The sequence below is a fragment of the Phocoena phocoena genome, chromosome 4, assembly GCF_963924675.1.
Source record: "Phocoena phocoena chromosome 4, mPhoPho1.1, whole genome shotgun sequence".
NCBI lineage: Eukaryota > Metazoa > Chordata > Mammalia > Artiodactyla > Phocoenidae > Phocoena > Phocoena phocoena.
Genome location: NC_089222.1, coordinates 115,519,351 through 115,544,507, shown reverse-complemented (window position 1 = coordinate 115,544,507; position 25,157 = coordinate 115,519,351). Strand labels below are relative to the sequence as shown.

The 25,157-nt window shown below is 33.1% G+C and overlaps 1 protein-coding gene across 1 annotated transcript in view; it reads left to right on the top strand.

Annotated features, from left to right (window-relative positions):
* ROBO2 (roundabout guidance receptor 2) overlaps positions 1–25,157 on the top strand; it is a 537,609-nt gene that overhangs the window by 380,836 nt on the left and 131,616 nt on the right. The window contains exons 5-6 of the mRNA XM_065875890.1: positions 8,953–9,080; positions 13,603–13,614. Coding sequence (XP_065731962.1) covers positions 8,953–9,080; positions 13,603–13,614 — 140 coding nt within the window. The remainder of the gene's footprint in view (positions 1–8,952; positions 9,081–13,602; positions 13,615–25,157) is intronic.

Here is a 25,157-nt window from a genome sequence, read left to right as displayed (position 1 = left end):
TAGTGAAAACATTACCACAAAATGGTTGCATATTAAGGACAGTTGTGGAAATAATTAAACATTCCTTTCTGTTATTATGAGCCAAAGGAAAATCCCAATATCTCTAGGATGGTTTGAACTTGATTTCATATGAGTGTGGAAGGAAGAGTACATGATTTTATAAGATATATATATATTATATATACATACACACACAATTATGTCAATACATAATTGAGGTTTTCCTAGGCAAATGCAACAGAAAGGCACTGGGACAAGAAAAGTGAGGATACTGGCAGGTATCTTATGGGCCATGGAATCTAAGCGGGGTAGACAAATAAGTGTTGATGCAAAGGAGTGATAGAAATGGAAGAAGAGGTTCAGTTTGTAAACTGATTAAAAGAGTAGGAACCATGCAAAGTTATGGCAGGATCAGATATTTGAACTTCAGATTTCAAAGATATTTGAACTTCAGATTTCAAAGATGAAGAGGTTCAGTTTGTAAACTAATTAAGAGAGTAGGAACCATCCAAGGTTGTGGCAGGATCAGATATTTGAACTTCAGATTTCAAAGTTGGATCCATTCCAGTTGAAGAAAAGTTCCAGGATCTTGCTATGAGACAACGGCAAAGGGAGATGGAGACAATATCTCTGAAGGAGGAGATGTTAGAGTAGTGAGAGGCAGCTACGGAAAATCTCACATAACATCTATTGGGCATTTACCATATGCTAGGTTCAGGTCTCAACACTCTAAATGTATTAACTCATTTAATCCTTACAACATCCCTGTGAAGTAGGTCCTTATTAAATACCATCTTGGTCAAATGGAAAGAAATTCTAAAGCTTCCATTTGAAAACTGGATAGCATAATTACTATTCAATGGGATAGGACTTTTTGGTTTTGCTTCTAAAACTTTGCTTGGTTTGTTTTGAGGCTATGTAATTCTTTCCAAAAATATTTATTGAGTAACTGCTCCATGTCAGGCTCTGGGTATTATTTGGAATATCTGGGAAGGTGTTCTCACTTTCACTCTTTCTCCACCCTTACACAAACCCACAGGGAAGAGCCAGATTTCTATTAATGCATGGAGGTGAAGGTGAAAATCTGAGAGAGATAGAGGATCAAGAAGTTTTACAAATCAGTGAACAGGTAGTTCAGATGGCACAGTGAAAAATTTTGTGAAGATGACGACAAAAAAATTGTCCGAGGTTATATCAGAGGAGATAAAACTCACTGCAGAGGTGGTGAAAATGAGAGAATAAGATAACAGGAGAAGACGGAAACTTGGATGGTGACCAAGGGTACCAGGCTATAAACTTCACAGTTGTCCACAGATTTGCCAAGGGAGTTAACTCTTGGAGTCTCCGCTGTCTGTCATAGGTGTAGAAGATGGGAGAGACAGGGGGTACTCAAAAGACAGCCATAGCCTCAGTGATTAAAACTTGGAGGTACTTTTAGTTGGGATGAGCAGGGTGCTTTGGCCTTTCTGGAGGGACTCGGCTGTAGTTCGGTTTAATTGCCCAGTCTCCAGAGAGGGACTCTGTTTTCACGATGGTCGATGTCTGGGATTCCCTGGCAGTCATTTTGAGGCCTTGTCTTTTGGGCCTATTATCCTGTGATTTGAAATATGCCCTGTGTTAATTAACTATTGTTATATTCTTGTGGGTATTTTAGTTATCTTTTTTGTTTGCTTGCTTTCTCTTAGCTTTTTAGTTGGAAAACTCCTTGCTCTCTCAGCTGTGCTAAAGAGAGACTAGAAGAGGGGTTTTCCATTGATGGGTCAAGCTTACAAGGGTAGAGCCACCTGTGATTAGGATGAAGATAACGAGGATAGCATTTACGGGAAGCCAAAAAAGGATAAAATATTGTTTGGTTAATTAAGACAGAGTCAAGAATGCCATCATATTTCAAGTTTCATTTTGGCTTTCCGTATAAGCTTCCAGAATAGAACAGCAAGTTCCCTTTGGGGACCACTTTTCTCTTACTATTTCCCTATAAGTCTAATCTCCCAAGATTTTTGTTCCCAATGAATGTTATGTTAATTTTAATTTTTAAATGATATCTGTTCTTCATACTGCTCTTAAGTGCCCTGCAGGTTTTAGTTGATTGGTGTGTCTCTAATTATCAGTGAATGATTCCATGAGATTAATAAGTGATTTTTTTAATCTTAAAAATTCTTCTGTTGAAAACAAAGCAATACTTTGTAACATTTTCATGTAAAAGCTCCATCGTTGAATTTTCACTGAATCTGGAACTACGGAATGCCTATTATTGCAGACATTCCTTAATTTTCTGAAAGAATCTAAAAGGTGTAAGGTGATCTTCAGTTATTTTGATTGAGTGCAAGTATTTTGAAAACTGAAAACAAACTTTTCAAGTCTCCCTAAAAGGAAAGAAACATTTACTTGTGTAGATATTAAATATTTCCTGGTCCAATTCATAGTTTTTACGATTGGCCAGCTTAATGATTAATAAAGCAGATACATAATAAAATTTTAGGTGCTAATTCAAAACACTCATTCTAGAATTGGAGCCAGACATCCTATAATAAGAAGTAGTAGGTAATTTCAAAACTAAAAACGCTGAGAAGATAAATTTCCTTCCACAAAAAACAAAGGTGCTTTTGAGATGAGAACGGTCTTTCAGGAAGTTTTATTAGTGTAGAGACGTCACACAAGTCAAACAAGGCAATGAGATGCAGGGACTTAAACTGAACATGGTAAAATTCCAATTTGTAATAGAAAATGTAGAGTATTTTCTTTTGTCTTTTCTCCTCTCAACTTCTATAATTTGGGAGATTTGGACGGGGTGGTCCCTAAGTTATCTTAGTTATATTCATAAAAGCCAGAAAATCATGAGAAGTTCCTACCCTAGAAGCTTAAGGTACATTGGGGATTGCAAAGTATGAGAAATGTATAAAATGTGGTTATGTTATAAAACTTGGCCAGTTTTCAAAAATCTTGTTTGGTATTTTCAAAGTGAACTTAGATTTATAGGAACTCTTCCCCCTAGCTGTGAGAGGTTTCTTTAGCAGGAAGAAATAAAATAGATTATCTCACTTAAATTTGGAAGTGATTTTAGCATATAGTATTCTGTTTCTTAAAATATCAGTAATATTTTCTCTTTTGACACACTTTTAAGATTATTTAAGATCACATACAAACAGAACCTTGCATACAAACTGTTGTTTTAAGTATTAAAAGAAATGTATTTTGTTTTGTTTATTATTTAGCTGAACAGATGGTAACGGTTTAACACAATTTAGTTCCCTTTTTCTCTCTCTCTTTTTTTTCTTTTTTCCTTTGGGAAAAAAACAACACAAAAACCAGAGCTTCTTTTCCCACTTTGTCACAGCTGGTTACCAATCAATCTCAATTCACGGTACAGTGATGATAGCACATGTTGTCCAGGGGCCAAATCTGATTGGGTTGCATTTTTCAGCAGTGTTTCATATCAGAAAAAAAAAAAAAAAAAAAAAGGTATCTTTACAGTGGGGACTGTCAGCACATGATTGTACAACTGTCATTAATCAAACCTGGCAACAATGACTGCATTTATACAAGTCTGAGACTGGCAGATTTCACAATCAAAATCACCCAATTTCTGTTAGGATTTCTTCACCAGTAATGTTTTTTCATCTGTTTCTTTTTTTTTCTTATTTTTAATTAAAGTCAGACAATACCTCCTACATGTTGATCACATATAATATCATACCATGTTGGAAAACTAGTTGTTTTATACCAAAGTGTGCTCTAGTTACTAAAAATTTAGTCTGCACTATGTAAAGAATGCTAAGAGCAAATCAGGGAAAATTTTAGGTACATTAGATTGTTTAATAAAACAATAATTTTAAAGTATATATATATATATATATATATATATATATATATATATATATATATATATTAGGAAACGCATTTATGACCCTCCTAGGATTACAGCTGGTTTTAGAGTAATACTGAGAAAAATATTGATAAAAGTTAGTTTCTGGAGTTTTTGAGACTCTGAACATAGAGTCTGATGCAGAAATACACACCTGCTCAAAGCACGTGCACACAGAGCAATAAACACACATATCAAAAGGAAAAGGTGTGTTGTTCTGTGTTAGAAAAATAAATGGACACCGCTGCACAGGACATCGACTTCAGTCTCTCTATAACTCGAGACAGCAATATCAGGATCTTCTTCTATAAAATGGTGTTTGGAAATAGGCATTTTCTCTAATTTATTGTTGTGAAATTTATATGAATCTCAGTTGTAAACTGTAAAGATCTCTTTAAATATAAGGAACTATTATTTATAATTATTTATATTACTCAGTCAATATTTGCTTTCTAGGGAAAAATGAATGTTTCCCCAGTTATCCAATCTAGTAGTGTAAAGCATCAATGAGATGACTATTAAGCATGTACGAATTTATCCAGAAAGGAATACAAGAAATAAGGCCACAATTATTGGACCTGTGGAAATATTTGACATTTAATTTCTTGTGAAATATGTACTTTTAGGAAGCAAGTTATTGTCTCAGAGACATCATGGCCTGTAGAGAAAGCAGAGACTGGTAGTAAATACTCATGACAATTTTTCTCCTGACTATAATTGTCTCAATGTGTGTGGCCTTGGGAAAGGAACGTTGTCATATTTTGCCTCAGCTTGCCTAAACGTGAAACTAGCAATGAGCCAAATATCTAATTCTTTCTGGGTTTTGAAGTTATTTAGACGTAATTTCTTTAAAACCAACCCTCAAATATCTTAAGTTTTTGCAGGTAAGAGCTAATTTGATCATAATTATAGGTTTATCATTTCTCTGATCTGAGTTGTATCTTATTGTGAAAATCGACAAAGGTACCATGACATGCTTCAGTCTCTTGGGTTGTGGGTACTGTCAGGGTTCAGGCTAGAGACTGGCACAGTGGTTCAGTCATGCTGGAAGGGACCGCAGTGTCTCCAGTTGTACAGTTCTATTAGACCCATGTAGGCAGTGTGATGAAGGAGAAAAATGTGTGTACTTTGGAGGAAGACAGACCTTGATTTGAAAATCCAAATTTCTATGTGAAAGTGTCAAAATTTTAAATATCAGTTATTCCAATAATTTTAAAACATTAGTGAGCCAAAACACAACACGCACATGGATACACACACACCACTTGCTCTCATGCAGACTTCAGTCCACAAATGAGCAAACTGCAATTATGATTTTATAGTATCTGGTGTAAATTTCTGTAGTCATACTGCAAGGCCTGAATTCTCATAACAACTCTGCCACTAAAAGCTTAATTGGCATGTTGACCATTTATTCATTGAATCCATTAAGGAAAAATTTTTGAGAGTAGTTGCCATTTTGGTAGTATATCCCCTGTTTACTTTAATTTCTCTTTATAGATTCATACATCATGATTTTTAAAAATTGAAACTTTATGCTTTCTTTTGGTAGAAAGTTGTAACCTCTGTAATATAATTGATGGAGAATGTGCCAGGAGAGCTAGTTTTTAATATGGTCTAAACTTTTGCTACCAATGAATTCCCAGACTCTGAATAGCAAAGTATTATTTTTCTAATCTTAAAATTAGAACATTAGACTAGACTCAATATTTTTTCATTTTTTCCCTATGTCTCAGAATTTATAATCTGTTGGTTTCATGGAATAACCAATTTCCATGTATTTTCTTATAATTGCATAATTAAATAGCCTTTTTCCCCCTCTTATCCTAAAGGTATTTTATTTAGACTTCAAGTATTCTCCTTTAATATTGATATTTGGGGATTTTCTGAGTATTTCCATGTTCACTGATTCATATTCTTCATAGTCTTCTAGACTTAAATTATATTTTTTGAAGTTATTGTTTTTATACGTGAAGAGTTCAAGTTCATGTATGTCACCTTTTCAATTTTTATGTCTCTAATTCCTTTCTTGATAAATAGGGGGTAAAATTGAACATAATATTCCACTATACCATATTTTATAAAAGGGTAAAAATAAACTATAGAGTATCAGGTTGAAGTTTATATGCCTAAAATTTCTAATTTTTAAAATAGGAGACATAATAACTTTACTCCTTACCTACCAGAATTGTTATGAGAATACATTAAAAAGTATATTTAAGAACACTATGCAAATGCATTTTTTGTCATTATTTTATTTTAATAACACATGTGATTAGAAACCACCCTAATTGCCAGAATAATGAGTTGATATTCTCAAAAGCATTGAACAAAGCACAAAGCTTTACTTTGTTCTGCTGTAGTCTTCACATTGTTTTAGATATTCTTCTAGAGTTATTTCATTTACTTTTGTGCAGAGAGAGAGGATTTTTTTCATGTTACTAACTTACAGAGGGAAATTTACAGTGATAATATGTAAATCAAAAGTCTAGATTGCTAGTCAGGATTTGCTAACTTCTTTATTTTAGCTCTATCTCCATAGTGGCATTTATGTATTAAATATTGTGAGTCTTATGTATTAAATATTGTGAGTCTTAACATTTGTTTGATTTAACCTACATTTCAGAATTAACTGCTGATATATAAAGCTAATAACACTACTTTGTTTCTTGATATAATAGAGTTCTATATTTCATATTAGTGTACCTTTCAGTTCTGCATACAATTGTTTTACTAATAACGATGCTATGAAAGAACTATAGAAGAATTTTAAGAATTTGTTGGATGGTTCACCACTCATTCCGTAAGCATTCATTGAGCACATCCAAGATCTCAGGTGCTGTTTGGTAGGGTTCAGAGTATATAGTTTGGAACAAGAGAGAATCAATTATTGTTCTCATGGAGCATACGTGCTCTTGGAAACTAGGAAGACAATAAACAAGCAAACAAAAATTTGATAGAGGTGTGTGCTGTGAAAAAGATAAAAAGTACTAAAACTAACAAAAAATATAAAAACAAAGAATAAAAACAAGTAAAAGTAATTTTAAAATGTAACTGGTGGGGCTTCCCTGGTGGCGCGGTGGTTGAGAGTCCGCCTGCCGGTGCGGGGGACACGGGTTCGTGCCCTAGTCGGGGAGGATCCCACATGCTGCGGAGCGGCTGGGCGGGGGCGTGAGCCATGGCTGCTGAGCCTGCGCGTTCAGAGCCTGTGCTCCGCAACGGGAGAGGCCACAACAGTGAGAGGCCCGCGTACCGCAAAAAAAAAAAAAAAAAAAAATGTAACTGGTGGGTAAAGGGCTACTTTACATTGTTTGGGCAAGAAGATATCTTTGAGGGAGTATTTGGGTTATCTTGAAAGTCAAGAATGATCAGCAACAGCAATGAAAACTGTAGGGGAAGGGCATCCCCTGAAGTTACAAAAGAAGTACAAAGACACAGTGGTAATTAGGTTGTTATGTTGAGCAAGGGAAAAAGGGCCATGTTGTTAGGAGAAAGTGAACAAGAAGTTGGAGAGATTATTTAAAAATGTCAAAGACCAGAGTCTGTGCTCTTAACCACTTGGTTATGCTACTGGATGTTAAAAGCTCTGTGTTGGGGTTTTGGATATAGCAGTGAGTGAAACAGACAGTATCTCTGCCTTTATCAAAATAGACAAATCAAAATGTGAGCAAGTGCAGATTGATTGGTGTAGCAATAAGTTTTTTTGTTTGCTTTGGGGGGTCGGTTTTGGTTTTTTGTTTGTTTGTTTTGTTTTGTTTTGTTTTGTTCTGAGGAGAGAAGAATCATAGTTTTCTAGTGTGGTAATGGATGGCTTCAAACAAGATTTGTGGAAGATAAGGCTTCCCTCATGACTTAGGACATTGTAAATCAGCAGAAGTTTAACCCAAAACATGCAGACAGAAAAGTAGCCTCCATAACTGGAGGATGGAGGAGCAAGGATAGTTGAGTTTAGTTGGCATGCTTGGTTCATAGACACTTGATTTCTGTCTTGCAGAGTTCTGTAAAACAGAACTTTTATTAGGTCCATGTCTCAGCTCGTAATAATGTTAAGCTGTGTTATTCTTTTATAACTAGCTAGAAGTAGAAGAAATCTGATTATAATAATCTTCAGTGCAAGCCTAAAAGCAATAGGAAGTCCCAGCTAGTTGTAAGCAGACAGAACCAATTAAAGTAATATTTTGGAAATATAGCTTTAAATGTGTGGTATGTATGAGAAGGACAGTCAGTGTGATCAACCAGAAGCCGTTGCAAAAATGTGTGTGTGAAATAACAAAGACCATCAGTGAAAATCAAGAAGAAAAATCAGATATGGAAACAATGTAAAGATAACTTCTTCATCAATTTGTATAATTTCTTAGAATCTAATAAGAGCATATTCTTATGCAAGCTCTTAAAAAATTCATGTTAAAATTTTAGAATTTTTTTCTGAACTAGTACGGTAGTGTACTTGTTACAAAATAGAAGTGTGACAATAAATGTTTGAGAAAGAGCCGAGGATGTGCATTTCCAGAAATCACTCCAAGGCATGTTGATGTTTTAAAAGTTAATATTGCTAATTTAAAAAAAGGATTACCCCTTCTTAATTCTTTTAGCCAGTGTCTGTTTTGTCAATTTGCCAACAAATAAGAGAATTTTCTCCTTTAATATATTTCAGCTCTATTATATTCAAGGTACCTAAAAAATAAATCATATATTTGAATGCAGTGTAACTTACAAAGTATAACTCACCAAGAAACTGAACTATACACTCTTTTCTTACTATCTAAGAGCTACCAAAAAAAGTCAAAGTGTTAATAATATCTTTGATAGTTTTGATGCAGCCAGAGTTGTATACATATCTAAATTATCGGTAATTGATAATCAAGCAGCTAGAGATAAGATACGAAATTAATGATCTTATTAGCAGTAGCTTTAATCTAAGCAATTGCACTTTATGGCGGAACGGTGTGTGTGTGTGTGTGTGTGTGTGTGTGTGTGTGTGTGTGTGTGTTATTTTAGGTAAAATACAGTATAAAAGAGAAAAATGAATACTTAGTGTTATCTAAATATAATCAATGTTATTTAATAAAACCAATTCATATTCTACACAGGTATGACATCAAAGACGATTACACACTGAGAATTAAAAAGGCCATGAGTACAGATGAAGGCACATATATGTGTATTGCTGAGAATCGGGTTGGAAAAGTGGAAGCTTCTGCTACCCTCACAGTCCGAGGTAAGAGACTTAAGATGTGAAATACAATTGAACCAGCAGACTAATATTTGGTTAAATTGGTAAGTGAACTCACAGTCAAAATAATAGCTTATGCTGTTTTATTATCACATTAAAATGCCTAGATTCTGTGTCCTCTCTATTTTTTAGTTGAAATAAAATTACTTTCAAATTTGGGTTTGAAGCGATGATCATTTGAAATGATTAATTTTTATTTAATAAATAATAGCTAATGTAGTTTAAAAGTAAATCTTAAAAATAGGAAAGGTTTACACTAATCTTTTATGTTTCCATTGTTTTGAACTATTTACTGCTTTTAAATGTCACTAATTTCAAAGATACTTGGTTTTCTGTTTACTAGATTGTCACTTTATACTAGTAGACTTTTTTTGAAATTCTTTTTTATTTCAGCATTCAAAAAGCAATCTGAAAAAGCTAACACTGCTTCCAAAGGTGAAAAATGGACACAAAGGAGCTCCCGTGTTGAGAAAATCTGATTTAGAAAGTGATTTGTGAAGTTCATTCACCTTAAAAAATTGAAATAGTCAGTGCTGCTCCTGTAATAACTTTCACTTTCTGGGTATCATGCACTTTCTCAGTCATGGAATAATTTTCATTTATAGACTCCCTGCAATTGCTTATAAGTGAAAGAAAGCATTACTTAACCCTACAGTGAGCTAGAATGAATTAACTGCCTTCCTGGTGGTGCATGTTGATCCACATGAGTAAATTATATAGCCCAAGGTACCAAGTAGTACCAAGTACACAGCTACACTTACTCTCGCCAAATAGATATTACCCATGGCATTGTTTACACTCACAGAACTTCAGAGATAGGCAAGTACATCCATTGCCCTATCTTTCAGCCTTTCTTCCAGTACCTTAACTAATGTCTCTTCCTCCCATCCCTCATGATAAGGAAGTTGGCTGCATGTTTATATCCACGTCTCACTTGCATCTCACCCTGTTTAGTCAGACCTCTTAGCCTTGTGCAGCTTTGCTCGCAGAAGTTTTCATAAGATTAGGAGAAAGGCTTGGAGGAATTTGGATTGGCAAGAAGTGTGTCAGGGATTCTCAGACTGGTCCTCTAGCTGGTAAGGAAAATGATTTTTGCCAGATGTATGATTTGAGCATCATATCATTAAAAAAAAAACCTTCCTCCAGGTAAATATTAGGAGACATTTACTCTGGATACCTAGAAAAAAAACTGGTGAGTTCCAGACTTCTCAATCACTTCATTCCTATTCCGCTTAATCCATTTTTCCCCCATCCAGATATTCTAGTGTGGACTTAGATATAAAATAAACTTAGACAAAATGAGCAAACTAGTTGCTTAAAAAGTTTTTCATTCCTCATTAGTTAACAGATCACAGAAACCTATGATGATACACCAATTGAATATATATACTGATAATATATGATCAAAATCTGATTTGTAAGCCACTTTAGTATAGTTAACCTACCTTTTCTGGTAGGTGGTTATATATTTATGTATATTTGTTTGCTTTTATCTAGTCAGTCCTTTGCAAAAGCAATTCACTTGACCATAATTCGCCCAAAGGTTGTTTGTTTGTTTTTTCTAAAGTAAGTGGAAAAAGAAAATAAACAACTAACCAAGAAATGTTCCCGTCAAAAAAATATTTGCTGACTAAACAAATGGTGAGAAAATGTGAGGAGTTGTTTGTTTGTAGAAGCAGCAGGGTTCCTTTTATACTTGAATGCTTGGATGAATGAGATTTGAAGTGGTCTGTTTGCTTTAAGATCTTTCCTAGCTAATTGTTTTCATAATTTGTTGAAAGTTTCAGGTTTACCATTTCATTTAACAAAGTATGCTACTCCTGGATGGATGTTTGAAGCTAATTTACAAAACTAATAGAAAGAGTTGTTTGTTTTCAATAGGATTCTTTTTTTTTAAATCAGCAAACCTTAATGGTCTCTCGCCTAATCTGTGTCCTGTAAATGGATTAGAGTGTTTAATCTATGTAGTATGCATTTCATCTAAGACTGAAACCTCAAAAACAGGGTTAAAGAATTAAAATCTCCATAATATAATAGAATGTGGAGTAAAAATTGTTTAAAAATACTTTTTTACCATTAGGAAAAACGGTTGGGATTTCTCATACTAAGAGGTTAACGGAAAAAAAAATATTATCTACGGCTTATTTTTTTTACACTCATTTTTCTATGCACATAAATGAAATGTTCAGCCCTTCTCTGGATTGTTTTATTAGAACAGGGTCAACTGACCCAAGAGGCCACATCCATTTTCATCCATTTAATGCAGGGACACAGTTTAGTTTAATTTGCTGATTTTGAAACCATCCACCTGCTGGGTTTTTTTTCAGGATGAAATGTTGCTATGTTACAACGACAAGTTTTATTGTGATGTTTCTGCTAAAATTTTATCATGATCTTCACTTTAGCCAGTTTGAGAAAAGAAAACGAAGTTTTATAATCACAATCTGAAACAGACTTACTCAGTTGTTTTCCACTTCAGAAATATGGTGAAAATAGACTATAAAATTAAACTTACTGGCAAGTAGCTCCCTTTGCTGACTTGAGAAACATAAAATTAGAAAGAAATATTGCTAGACAATAATAAGCCTCCTGGCATTTATATTCTAATCAAATATTTCGTGATCTAATAGAACTTTTTTAAAGTGGCTCCAAAATGAGTGAACACAAACTGCATATTCATAAACATATTTTTTCCCATTTTTCAGTTGCTTAAATTGGCTTTGCATAAATCAAAGCTTCATTGGGAAAACTATCTTGGTTCTAGAGCAATAAATCTTTAATTTTTTTGGAATTTTCCTAGACTAAGAAATATATTTTATTTCTTTAAAACATGATTTCTCACCATGTGTTTTTCTTTTTCTCTCTTTACAATCATAGACTCAAAATGCCTTTTTGTTTCTAAAGGAAACATTATGTTTCAGATTCAGCTGGAGGTGGCACCTGAAAAATGCAAATTCAAAAATGAAATACAAAGTACTTTTACTACTAGACATTGGCAAAATCAAGAGAAATCTCATCAGTCAGAATAAGGCACAACTTCATTACGTTAGTCTGTTGTTTTGTTCTTAGTTGTTATTTTTGTGCCCTCCTAGAAAAAGAAAGAAATTATTGTGCATAGTTCAACTTACTTTCTCCCTCTTGCTATAGTAAACACACTATAGACTGTAGGACAGACTAGAGTTTCACTAAGCCAGAATTTTCATTCAGCTGCTATGATTCCTTTAGTCTTCTTTGAGTTGTATTACCCCCCCTCCCCGCTTAATTGTGAATAATATTCTAAGACCATGAATCTCATAGAGAAGAAACTCCAATATAGTTTCAAAGATTGCACAGAACTAGAATTGTGATGTATTTGTTGAGTGAATGAAGGTCTATAAATATGGTTTCAATGGCTATATCTATCTCACCATGCCAACAAGTCATCAAGACAAAACTACTCATAAGTTCAAGAGTTACATTGCGTTCACACTGGAGCTTTACCCACTGGGGTATGGATGAAACACTTGTTTGCTGAATAAATTTATATTTTGAAATGTAAGATTTAATAAAAGTTCAAGCGCTACTAAATCTATTTCTTCTTCATTTGAAAATGGGACCATATGTTTTATATTTGTCCATTGCTTTTATATAAAGTGGTTTACTATCTAAATTGATTTGGCATTATTCTTTTTAAAGAAAGTATTATTAAGCCCATGTGTGTCTCTTACAGTTTCTGTGCATTAAAAAAGGGGCAGTCTATGACAACTGATTTTAGTGATTGGAAGTTATAGAATAATAAAAAATAATAATAATTTGTTGAAGCAGCAGTCTGAAAGCCATTCTCAGTATGGACAAGAATCTATTTGTCAGTCATTGTTTCCTGCCCTCTGCCAAAAAAAGAAAAGAGCTTAACAGTAGTTAGAGAGCTACTCAGTTGAAATCTCTAAGGATGTTCCAACCTATTTGTTATATTTTCATCTACCCTGTCCACGGATGAAAAGTGATGTGATCTTAACTTATTACTGGCTGAAACGCAGCGTCAGGGGCTTTTCTGTAGTCCTTGTAATGGTTCTGACTAACCATGCTTAAAATCCAATTGCTATTTAAATCAGACAGCAAGGCCTTCTTTTATTGACATGACATTTGCTAGCCTGTGACTTGAATAGTTATATTCATCAGGTTCTTAACTTTGGGGTAACACAAGGCTGTTTAACTCTAAAAGGATATTTGAAATAATAACTATAGTAAATGATGATGACAATAAGACCTTATGTAAAGTATCTCTCAAATTGCTTAGAGTTAATCTCGGTGTGCAAAGTAATTATTTTCTTAGAGTTCTATTTATAATTACGTTCAGTTTTTATCAAGCTAGGACATCCTGTTCATACTTGAATAATGAGACTAGAAATCACCCTGCTGTCCATACTTAAATGTAACATTACACATCATGCATTCTGATAATTTTCTTTTCTTTCTTTTTTTTTAATTTCTTTTTTATGTTCTCACCACACCATTGTAATGTCTACAGCTCGCCCTGTTGGTAAGTAGCCATCCTTCTATCCATTTCGCATGGCTTTGTACAATGCTTCATAGCTCATGCCTAGTAGGATATGACTGAATGAAATACATTTGTTCACCCCTGTTAAAATATTACTTGAGGGACTGTCTGCTGTAAAAGTTGCTCCTAACTTTTTCATCACTTTACTAAACCATTTTGTAGTGGCTTTTTGTTACTTAGCAATTAATAGGTAACAATTTTCTTGTAAAAGAATATATGAATGATGAATATTATAAACTTCTAACTTTTCTTGAGAAAAATACAATACTTCCTTTTTCTTGTGTGTATAAAATATTCAATTATTAGTTATGTTTGATATTCGTTAATATAAAAGCTTATGAACTAAATTAAGAAGTTCTATTATTTTATGCACTTTTATTTTAAGCTGCCTAGAGTCTGCGCTCTGTAAGGGTATTTTTTACTGCTGCATACTTATTATCTGCATGCCTACTTAAAATTTAGTAGAATGCTTCGAGTTACTGTAAGTTGATGCTTACCCTAAGAGGAAAAGGGGAGGGATGAGCCGTGTTCTTTGGCATGAAAAGTTTGAATATATCTTTTTCTTCATTTGGCTTTGCAAAACTGAAGTTAACAGCTTGCGCTTGCAGTAATTTAAGTGGTAATTATTTGTAAACAAAAATAAAATATTTTCAAATGTATTGATACACTTTCTGCATCTCTTTTAAAGTTTTGCTTAACCTACCAAGAAATGTGTTTGAATAAAAGAAATCTTGGTAATGGTGTTATAAGTAAATAAATAGATATATGCATAAATGGATGGGTGGGTGAATGAATAAATTAATTTAGTACATTGTTTCTTTAATATACCAAGAGATACTTTAATAAGTTATTCAATTTGACACAGCTTTATAAATGGTCCGCCTAACTTCAAAAGCTTTCGTATTATACTGGCTTGACATTGTTGACATTTGATGGATAGCCATCCAGACTCATAACATTTTTCCCCCGTTGGTTGAAACATTCACAAACATTATTGTTATGTAATGTACTCTTATATGGATAGCAAATACAATCAATAGAACTTTGGCTTCCCAATCTGAATTTCTGCTCTGCCATTTCTGAGCAGTACTTCCTTTGTCAGTTATTCAACGTCCCTAATCCCCAATCACGTCCTCTATAAAATAGAGAGAAAAGCTCTGGCATGTCAAAACTGCTATAGGAATGAATTGAGTTCAAAATTGATCATATATGTGAAAAAGTTTTGTATGCCAACATTTGTTAACACATTCCTAGTTTCTGAGACATACATTATTTCACATTTCAATATTTTTGAAGTATGCTTATGGCTTATGATTAATTTGAACATAAACTGCAGGCATTTTTTCTTAAAACAATTATTAAATTGATTGTGTGTTTTACAATTGATGCTGTTAGAAAATTAAAGAATATACTGTAAATTTTTTTTGCATTTGTAAGAATTCATATTAATAATAACTTTACATATCTATGGTATGACATCTAAAATTAAGAAGTAAATGGGAAAGAATAAGATAATAACTTTGTAAATTAGCAGGAAAAGTCACATTTAAATTGTAGATCTTTATACATAGAAGCCTTATGCCGATAAACCATGACCACTTGATTTGTATTATTTCACAAGCTCCTGGAATATAGAACAATATGTTAATAATTTCCAATATATTAAAACTCATGAATAAAAAAAATACCTTGTTTAGAAAATGTGATATGCACAGAGTATTGAGATATATTTGTCGCCTACAAGGCATTTCAAAAGTTATTTCTGTTTTTTATTCTTTTTTGAAATGATTGCTTAAATTCCCATTGGACTGGAACTAAAGAATAGCTTCTTGACACATTGTACTTTATTCTGGGAAAGTCTGTCATTTCATAAATCTTTCTTAAAATGGCTTATGACAGTGCTCAGAAATATGAAGAACTATACTTTAAACTTGACAACTACTATTAATTTGGGAAACTGAATGTTTGAGAAATTAGCCTGCTTTTTCTTTGCATCAACTTTTTACATCAATTTTAATTCAGGAAGTATAGATATGCCAACTTTTATTGTAAGGTGAGAAGCTACAAATTAAGTAAAATCATGAATTAAATATTCAAATAATAGAAAACTATATTAATATTTGTTACTAGACTAAAAGTTTTTTAACTTTGAAGCTCTTAGCAGTAACATAATCAGTATTCTACAAAGTAGAAACCACAGAAGGGGGAGAAAATCCATCTTTTGATTCTAGTATAAATTATGTGAAGAACTATGTACCAACTATGTAAACTTTAGAGAAAGTTCAAGGGGTAGTTCCTGTCTAAAGCTTTTAAAAGAAAATTAGAAATATATGCACATTCTGGAATACTAACAGATTCAGAAACCAATCACTACATTACCTACCAGATGAAACTTGATTGTCTGTGTGGAAAGCCAATTTAGAAATCATTTTAAACCTCCAAACTGGATGACTCTTATAAGCTGCATTTGAGTCAAAGAATTAGAAACTCTTTGCAATTTACAGTTGGAATAAACACCTTCTTGCCTGTACTTTTGAGAGTATAAGAAAACTCTTGATTTTGAGGATCATCAATGTGGGAAGCCCTACTGAAAGCAAACAATCACATACTTGCCAATGGAGCAAAGTAGTCTCTACATTTCACCTCCTCATCTGCAATGTCATCAACACCTCAGAAAGAGTCCTGGAATGTAACTTCCCTAGTTGCTTTTTACCACAAAATCTAGACAAATGCCACTTTGATCGTTAAAAATCCACCAACCCTTCTTGTGGTTTTGACTTTTTACTGTTCCAAAGGCATTCTTTATATGAGAGCAAAAGTACATCCTAGGACAGAGTTAAGTCTGAATGCTGAAATGCTTCATTTGTTTGTTTGGAAAACTCTGTTGATGAGGGAACTGACAGAAGAAAAGGGTCTAAGTAGAGATAAATATCTTGCTTCCTATACCCATCTGTCTTATTTTCTATTGGAAGTCTTTCCCAAGCTTAAAAATAAAAAAGAACATCTATTTTGGAGATGGGCAACACATTTTTTCCTAACAGCAACTCAAAACATAATGAATAATTTGGAAAAGGACTGTCAAACCTACCAGCTGCCTTGCTTGTGAAGCTGAGGCCTGCTCCATTTTGTGTCGTGTATACCATATGCTAGATGGTGATTGCCTCCAGTATGGAAACTAAAAACAGTATATCAGGTGAAACTCATTTAAAATATCAAAAACAAACTGACAATATACAACTTTATGGAAACTTCCAATTATTTCCTAATTTAGTAAATCAAAAGTATGTTTCTTTTTATAGAATATAATTGGCCACAAGAGTGTATAAGTATTGAGAAATATATATGTTTTTGGCAAAATTCCCATTTTTTATTATTATTATTATTTTAAAGAAGCAGCCACTATTCTAAACAGAAATCTATAGGGACATATTTTTTCAATCTTTTAACTGTTTAAACACAAAAAATTAACATGTCTTCATTTTAGAAAGTTCTCTTTTGAGTTGAAGTGGAGTTTGTTTTATAACATGCTCTAAAGCATTTTATTGAGGCCACCAAAAGATCCAATAAAAAGTGAGTGACTGAAAAAATTCATTCAGGAAAAAATAGAAATCATATAATGCTTTAAAAATAATGCAGCTGGTATTTTCAACACCCCTACCCCCCACCCCACCTTGAAATTTGGAAAGTTTAATGTGCTGGATATAATTCAACTTAATATTGGAAATATTACAGTTTTTTAAAAATCAGAAACTAGGTGGATATTATGTACGAATCCTTTCATGTCGAGATCCACTTTTGTGCAAAAGGCATCCTGAGTGTATCTTGGTAGGAAACCTCTTGGAAGGAAACCTATACTTTTATTCTCTTCAGCCTTTCTTCTTTGGGCAAGGTGTTACCCCATGACCTGAGATGATCATCTCTCTCCTAGCAGCCCTTGATGTTTCCTACATCTGGCGCTGATTAGCTACTTTATGCAGTGTCCCATTTAATTTTTATTAAGCATCACGTTTTTCATTGCTCCATATGTTTTGATTAAATTGTAGGTTAAAAAATGCATTGTATTTTGTCTTGTATATTCTAACAGAGTTCCCATAATGCGAAACATTTAAAATATCTTTAGCTCATACTAATTTTTCAAGTGAAAAACAGGTAGTGGTTACTTCTCATGCTTGGCTGGTTTTAGTCACTGACTTATTTCTTTTGGAAGCACCTTGTGTGTTTGACAATGTCTGTTCAATGCCTCTAATTTGAAGGGTAGGTATAAAATTATTGAGTCATACTTTCTTTTCTCAGACTTTGGTGAAAATGTTTTATTGTTTTTGTATTGAATGGTACTATAGGGAAGTACAAGGCTTACAGAATATTTTTAGCCTCAGCTGGGATACCCTTTTATGAATACAAATATGAATACCAATGTATTCCCTTCTTCCATAACTTTGCTGGGTTATACCTTGGGCCTGATCACCCTGTGTCTAGTGTTCCTAGGACAGCACGACCCCTAGAATCTGCAGATTCATCATTTAATTTACTCTATTTCAAAATGGTTTCTTCTGTTTTATCTCTGAATACTTTTTCTGTCTCACTTGTTTTTCTCAAATACATCAGTTATATTGGCTTTCCTTTGTCTCAGTTCCATATCTGTTAACTTCTCTGTAATAATTTTGAAGTCATCATTCTTTCACATTGTATTATTTCTTAATGCATATTTATCACCTTCCTAACTTTTTCAATTGCAGTTATCATTTTTTCTTATTTCTAAAATATATTTCTTAAACTTAATTTAACTTTTAGTTCATTTCTTGAACTAAAGAATTTCAAGAAGAAAAAGTATTCTTCTTCACTTGTGTTTTAATGCCTTTACCCCTTTTTGAGATTTTTTTGTTTGTTTCTTTTTAAAAGAGAGGCCCTGTTGTACATAATTCTATTTAGACTATGGACAACTATTTATTCTAAAGTATTTCTGTGTTCCCTTGAGTTATTTTTGGATGATATAAATGCTTTATCTCCCTTTGATTAATTGATTATGTTCTTTTCTGTCATTAATTAGTAAGTAATTAGTTAATATATAGTTTGCTTTATTTTATTTTATGTAGATCCTGTTTTAGTCCCTATTTGATTATTAGTCATCTAGTTAACTGCTGAAAGCTAGGGTTTACATGTTTGGAGAAGAGAAAGTGAAAAGTATCAGGGTCAACCTATACTTGAACTCTTATCTGGAATATTTTTTCAAAAAACATGTCATTTTCTCCTTGGTAAGCTAGTGATTCTAGTAATACACAGCAAAACACTTTATGTTACAAACTGTCTGTATTCCATAGGAAACACTCTTCATCTTCCTTCATACTCCCTGCTTTGTAATGAAGATGGTTTTTACTAGTTTTACTAGTTTTCTACTGCTGCATAACAAGTTACCACAAATTGAATGACTTAAACAGCAGCCGTTTTTTAGGCCACAGTTCTGTAGATCAGAAGTCCAACCAGACTCAACTCGGTCCTCTTTTTAGCATCTCACAGGCTAAATCAAGATGTTGATCAGGCTGGACGCTTCTCTGGAGACTCTCCAGAAGAATCTACTTCAGAATTCATGCAGGTTGTTGGCAGTACTGAGTTCTTTGAGGTTGTATGATTGAAGTCCCCATTTTCTTGTTGGATACCAGCCAGAAGTTGCTCACAATTCACTTGCTAACCTTAAGCATGGCTGCCACAGCCTTCAAAGTCTGCAGTGATCCCTTGAATCTTTCAGGTGCTTTGCTCTATATCTCTCTCACTTCCCAGTCTGCTATCAGCTAGAGAAAATTCCCTGATTGAAAGGTCTTATGTGGTTGGGTTAGGCCCCTAAACTAATCTTAAGGTCCCTAAGACCTATCTTAAGGTCAACTGATTAGTTACCTTAATTACATCTGCAGAATCCCTTTTGTCACATAATATAACATAACCATGGGAGTAACTCCATGAAGGGAAGGTCATGGGGGCCCCCTTAAATTTTCGCCATCCATAGTAGGCTTGGCTTTTTCTTTCCTTCAATACTTTCTCTCCAGACTTCTTAATTTTAGTTGGTTATCTGCAAAGTCATGTCTCATATTTCCCAAGTCTCCTTCTTGACTCTAGATCTCCTTTCTTTCTATAAAAGGATCATGGATTGGGCTCTCACAGTATTGACAGAAAATTTTTGTGAAATTGGCATTGATAGAGGATTGTGGGTGGGGCTAGCTGTTGCTCACCTTGCATCCTCATTTTCCTCCAGATTTGACCTTGTTTGGCAGGGGTACTTCACAATTTGTGGTTTGAGGCAATGGTAGTTTTTCCATCTTATTCATTTATTTTGTTATGCTCAATAGAGGAAGGTGGAGCAATAAGCCTTTACTCCATTACTCATTAATTTTGGGATCTATCCAAATGAAAATAAAATAAATTGTTAATTTAGTAGTTAAAAATACTATAAATATCAAATATCACAATAATGTAAATATTCTGGCTAGAAACAGTATTATGAGATTAGTATTAAGAGATTTCACTGGCTATTGCCAGAAAGAAATAGCATCAATATTTTAGTCACACCTTCTTAGAAAGTAAAAATTTTCATTTTTATAAGTTATAATAATTTGTTGACAGAAAGATATCATCATATCTATTTACATATGTATATACTGTATAATATATATCATGATGTGCATTACACCTAAATATTATATGCATGACATTTGAATTACTGCACTACTTATTTAAACAAATTAAATGTCACTCAAGGGAATAGTACATAATTAGATTAATTAAAATATATAAACTACCAAATTGAATTAAACTTTGGGTTAAAATACGTCTGAAAGATTTTTTACATCTCTTATGGCAAACATGGCTTCCCAGATTCACTGAGGCTATTATTTTCATCTCCCCTCAAAACTATTAGCTCTTTGTCAGTAAATACATTGTTGTATTTATCTTTCTGCTGCCTCTAGGTCTAGCATAACATTTACATGTGGGAGGGGCACGCCAAACGTTGGTGCAGTTAATTGATACACACATATGCATACATAGGTACTACTTGCCTCGAAAATGTTTATGCAAGCAGTTTTAAACAGTGCTATAAAAAGATTAAGCAACATTAATGGTAACAGGCCAATCATATAGTCCCCATTCTGCTAGTAGGAGATAAAATACAACAAAAAAGAAGGCACTAATGAGTTAGGATGGTGCCTTACTAAGCGTGTAATTAATGTTATTAAGAAACATTGCAGTTGCATATTAAAATTCCGTTAACTAAGCAGCCCTTCAGCTTCAGTACATTTGTTCCTTGCTTGCAAGTTTCCCCCCCACCCTTTTTTTTTCTGATTGGCATCTTCATGCAGTCTTTTTCTAAAAAAATGAGATAATGGGATGTGATCAACCTTTGTGGTTTATCTAGAGTGCTGACATGACAGTTCTGGCAAGTTGACAGGTTAAGTGAGTGAAAATGGTTGTCTTGTCTCACCATTTACATGAAGAGCCATTTTTAAGCTATAGTTTTCCCTCCTCACCTCCACACATACAACCTCTTCTACCCACAGTACTGAGAACTCTAGCTTTCCCAGTTAGTATCTGGAGAGGATTTTTTTCACCACTACTTGAACTACTTTTCTTCTGCTGGTGAAAATGAGATCTTTTTCAAAAATAATGTAAATATTGCCTCATTCAATGATTCATTAGTTTTTAAATTAATAGTATTTTCCTTGAAAATTAGCAGTCCCTTAAAGAAAACAAAATTTTATTATTTTATTTTCTACTCAGTATTTTAGTTCAGAAAGCAAAGTAGAGAAGCAAAGCTAGGTTGGTGAAGGACAATATAATATGGGAAAATGTGATTTACAATTCAGAATTTGTTTAAATTTAATTTTTCTCTTAATTTGTAACTTGTAGAATTCAAAAGTTTATGAAATTTGCGTGTTAGATTTCAGAATGATTTCCTATAGTTACATGATTTTCTGTACTTGCCTATAATTTAAGTGCAAGTCTGAAATATAATAAAATCTAAAATGACCTGTAAACATATCCAACTTAGTTACTTTATGAGTTAGCTATTTCATTTATTACAATATAGAAATATTTAATACAATTAGAGGATTAAGTTGGACTTGCTAAAGCCAGTAAAGACCATTTACACAGAAAAATACATGGTTCCACCAATATAATCCTTCAGTTTAACAAACAGACTTACCTGCTTTTCTAAAGGTGTCAGTGAAGCCAGGTGATGGTAATGGTGCATTGGTGCAGTCTGGAAAACTTCTATCTCTAACATAATGCATGTATTTTTCCCTCTGTGAGGAACAACCTCACACCCTTCCTTTCTTACCTACTTAATCTCAAAAGAACAAATCTCTCTCTCGCTCTCTCTTTTTCTCTTTCAATGCTTTCCCCAACTGTTGGAGACAGACTGAGTCAAGTTACTCTCGTAATGGTGGGACATCCTGTATTACAGCAATTACCATGTTCATCATGTTGTGTCATGCTTGATTGTTTGCATGTGAGTTTCCTCTGGTAGGCGGTAAGTTCCAGAGAACAGAGATTTTAGTACCCTCAGACCCTGACACCATATAAAACCAGTAAATGTTTGCTTAAAATAATTAAACACTATTATGAGTGAAAGTGCCAACAAACATCTGAATTCATTTCTAGTACAAATTTATAATAATAAATTATTATTTTTATATTTATTTAATAATTTATTAATAATAATAAATTTTATTTATTATTTTTTCCAATAATATGTTGCCTTAAAAAAATTAAGGTCAAATATGGCTATGTGATGAATTGGGAGATTGGGATTGACATGTATACACTAATATGTATAAAATAGATAACTAATAAGAACCTGCTGTATAAAAAATAAATAAAATAAAATTCAAAACTTAAAGAAAAATTGTCTATGTGGTGGAGCTGTTTATTATAACACTGTTTTTATATGCATGCAGTGAGATCTTAATGTGCAGGGTATTCTGAACCAAATGAGTTTATCCTTTTCAAAGGTATTCTATTTATTCTAGATAATTGTAGAATTATTTCATTTTTATTTACATTGCTCATTTTCAAGGAGAAGCATATTATCTGTGACTGTACATTAAAGAACATGGTTTTAATCACTGTCACAAAACATACACATACTTTTTTGTGTGTATGTCACATTATCACCAAAACTCAGTACCTTTGACCCTCTTTGGAATTGCTTTCCCAGTTATTGTAAATGTCAGTTTAGAAGGCCACTTACATTATTTTATAGTTATACTATATAACACATTTGACTAGCTTCATGGCCTACTTTAGTCATCAGATTTTGAACAACCATGCGTAACTTTTAGTTCTCACTATTATATGAACCTTCAAAAATTAGTCTTCTCACAATCAATAAATTCCACAACAGTGGTTAAAAAATATAAAGAGTATAGCTGCAAAATTGGAACACGTCTTTACTCATACAAGGATTGAATGCAGTTTGTACATGCGAGGGCTCTCATAGGTGGAGAGTAGAATATGAAATCTAAATAGATGAAGAATCTAAAGATTTTGATTCATTTCAGTCATTTTATTTTTTTGACCACTATACTTTCCATATTTATGAAAACAGCAGACTATTTAGTAGTTTTACTTTATCATTTTGACATTAGGAAAGCATATATATATATAAATATATATAACATATATATTGAGAGATAGATTATTAGATTATTGTTGAAAAGAGGTATAGATATTGGTTTTTGTTATGGAATAAGAATTTTTAATATTAGTTAGAAGTAAGGTAATGGCTGAGAAAGAAATCACAGCACTCATCCAGAAGAGTTATTGCCATGGACTCAGTAAGAAAATGATTAATTGGAAAGGTAGGTAATTTAGCAATTTGATCGTTTATATTCCTGAAAAATAGTGACATATGAACAAAATGTGATTAAATGGGGTCTATAAAAATTTTCATTTTAAATCCTATATCCCTAAGTTATATTTTTCATTATAAATTCATTACTTCCTCTGGTATGGATTATGTGTTAATAAGTTTCAAATCAAATATTTTTATGACATTATGCATTTTCAGTATTATTAACAGAAATTCTTTTGAAATCAAGTGAAGTGTTAAATGGTAAAAATTAAATAGAATTAAATAAGTTGAAGAAACAATCATTTATCAATTAGAAGCCAGCCTGTTCTGATTACTGAGTAAACATTCATCTCTTACTCCTGCTCTACATTTCATGTTAATGAAATGAATTTTTGCTATTTCTTGTTGCTGAGGCTAAGCCTATTAACTAATTTCTTTTGCAGGAACTTTTAGAATTGGTAAACATTTTTTATGCTGTTTTTGTCACTTTGGGGTGGTGGCTACTCATTTATAGTCTTTAAGTTATAGATTTTCATTTGGTATATTGGGCATTCTTTACAGAGGGGCATATAAGAATCAGTTAGGAAAATTTTTCAAACATATATTCTTTGACTTCTCCCCACCCAAATTACTATAATAGTGAGTTACTGTCACTGGTAAAAATGCATCATATTCCTTAGTACGATGAGATGGAAAAAAGCGAGAGTATTTGCTTTAAATCAAGAATTTTATTTAGTGTTCACTATTTGGAGATTTTCCAGGCCAAATAAAGACACCATTTCATTGCAAAATAGTAGACAGCACACCATACCTCTAAGAGTTTACAAAGGAACAGAAGAATCAAGGCACACAGGCAGGGGGAACAAATAGAGAAACAAGACAATACAAGCAAGGGCAAGTACCTTAAGTGGGAAGAACACAAGAAAAGTACAAGATTAGGGTGTGTTCAGGTTAATCGTTGTCGACAAGGTGGATCAAAGGATAATAGATATCAAGATGGATTAACCACTAGAGCAAGCAAATACGCATGCAAGTGATTGAAAGTAGACTGGTCTGCTGAAATGTTGGAGCTAGTTTGGGGACAGGTGAGCATCAGGATGGTAAAACCCTGGGCCAGCTGATGGAAGACAACATGCTACACAGGAGAATGATGTGCAAGCATTGCAATGGCAAGCAATAGAAAAAGCACTGTAGGTTTTTGAATAAAGAATCACTTGAAATAAGTATACTTAAGAAAGGTTGTACTTACAGGTGGCGCAGAAAGAGCAAGATTATAGGTTTTATGTACTTTAACAATAAAAGCAATTATTTAGGAAAAAATGTTATGATTTTAACAGCATTATACCATATTGGAAATTATAGCATATAATTCTTACCCTTCAGTTTGGTAATAGACATGACAGATTCTCAGTTAGTCATATGGCTTGAAGTGAACCATATGTGTTTAAGAGGTCCAACTATATCAGACGGATCAGAAGTCAAGTCCTTCCTCCTATCTATTGATTTAATCTTTAAAAGCCTTCATGAGATTCAATTTTCTGGTCTTTACATCATAATGATAGAAGTTAAGACATAGGGCTCTTTGAATATTAAATGAGATAATGCCTGTGGATGGTTTAACACACCTCCTGGTACTTAATAAGCACTCAATTAATTTTAATTATTGTTGTATTAAGTAGTTTTC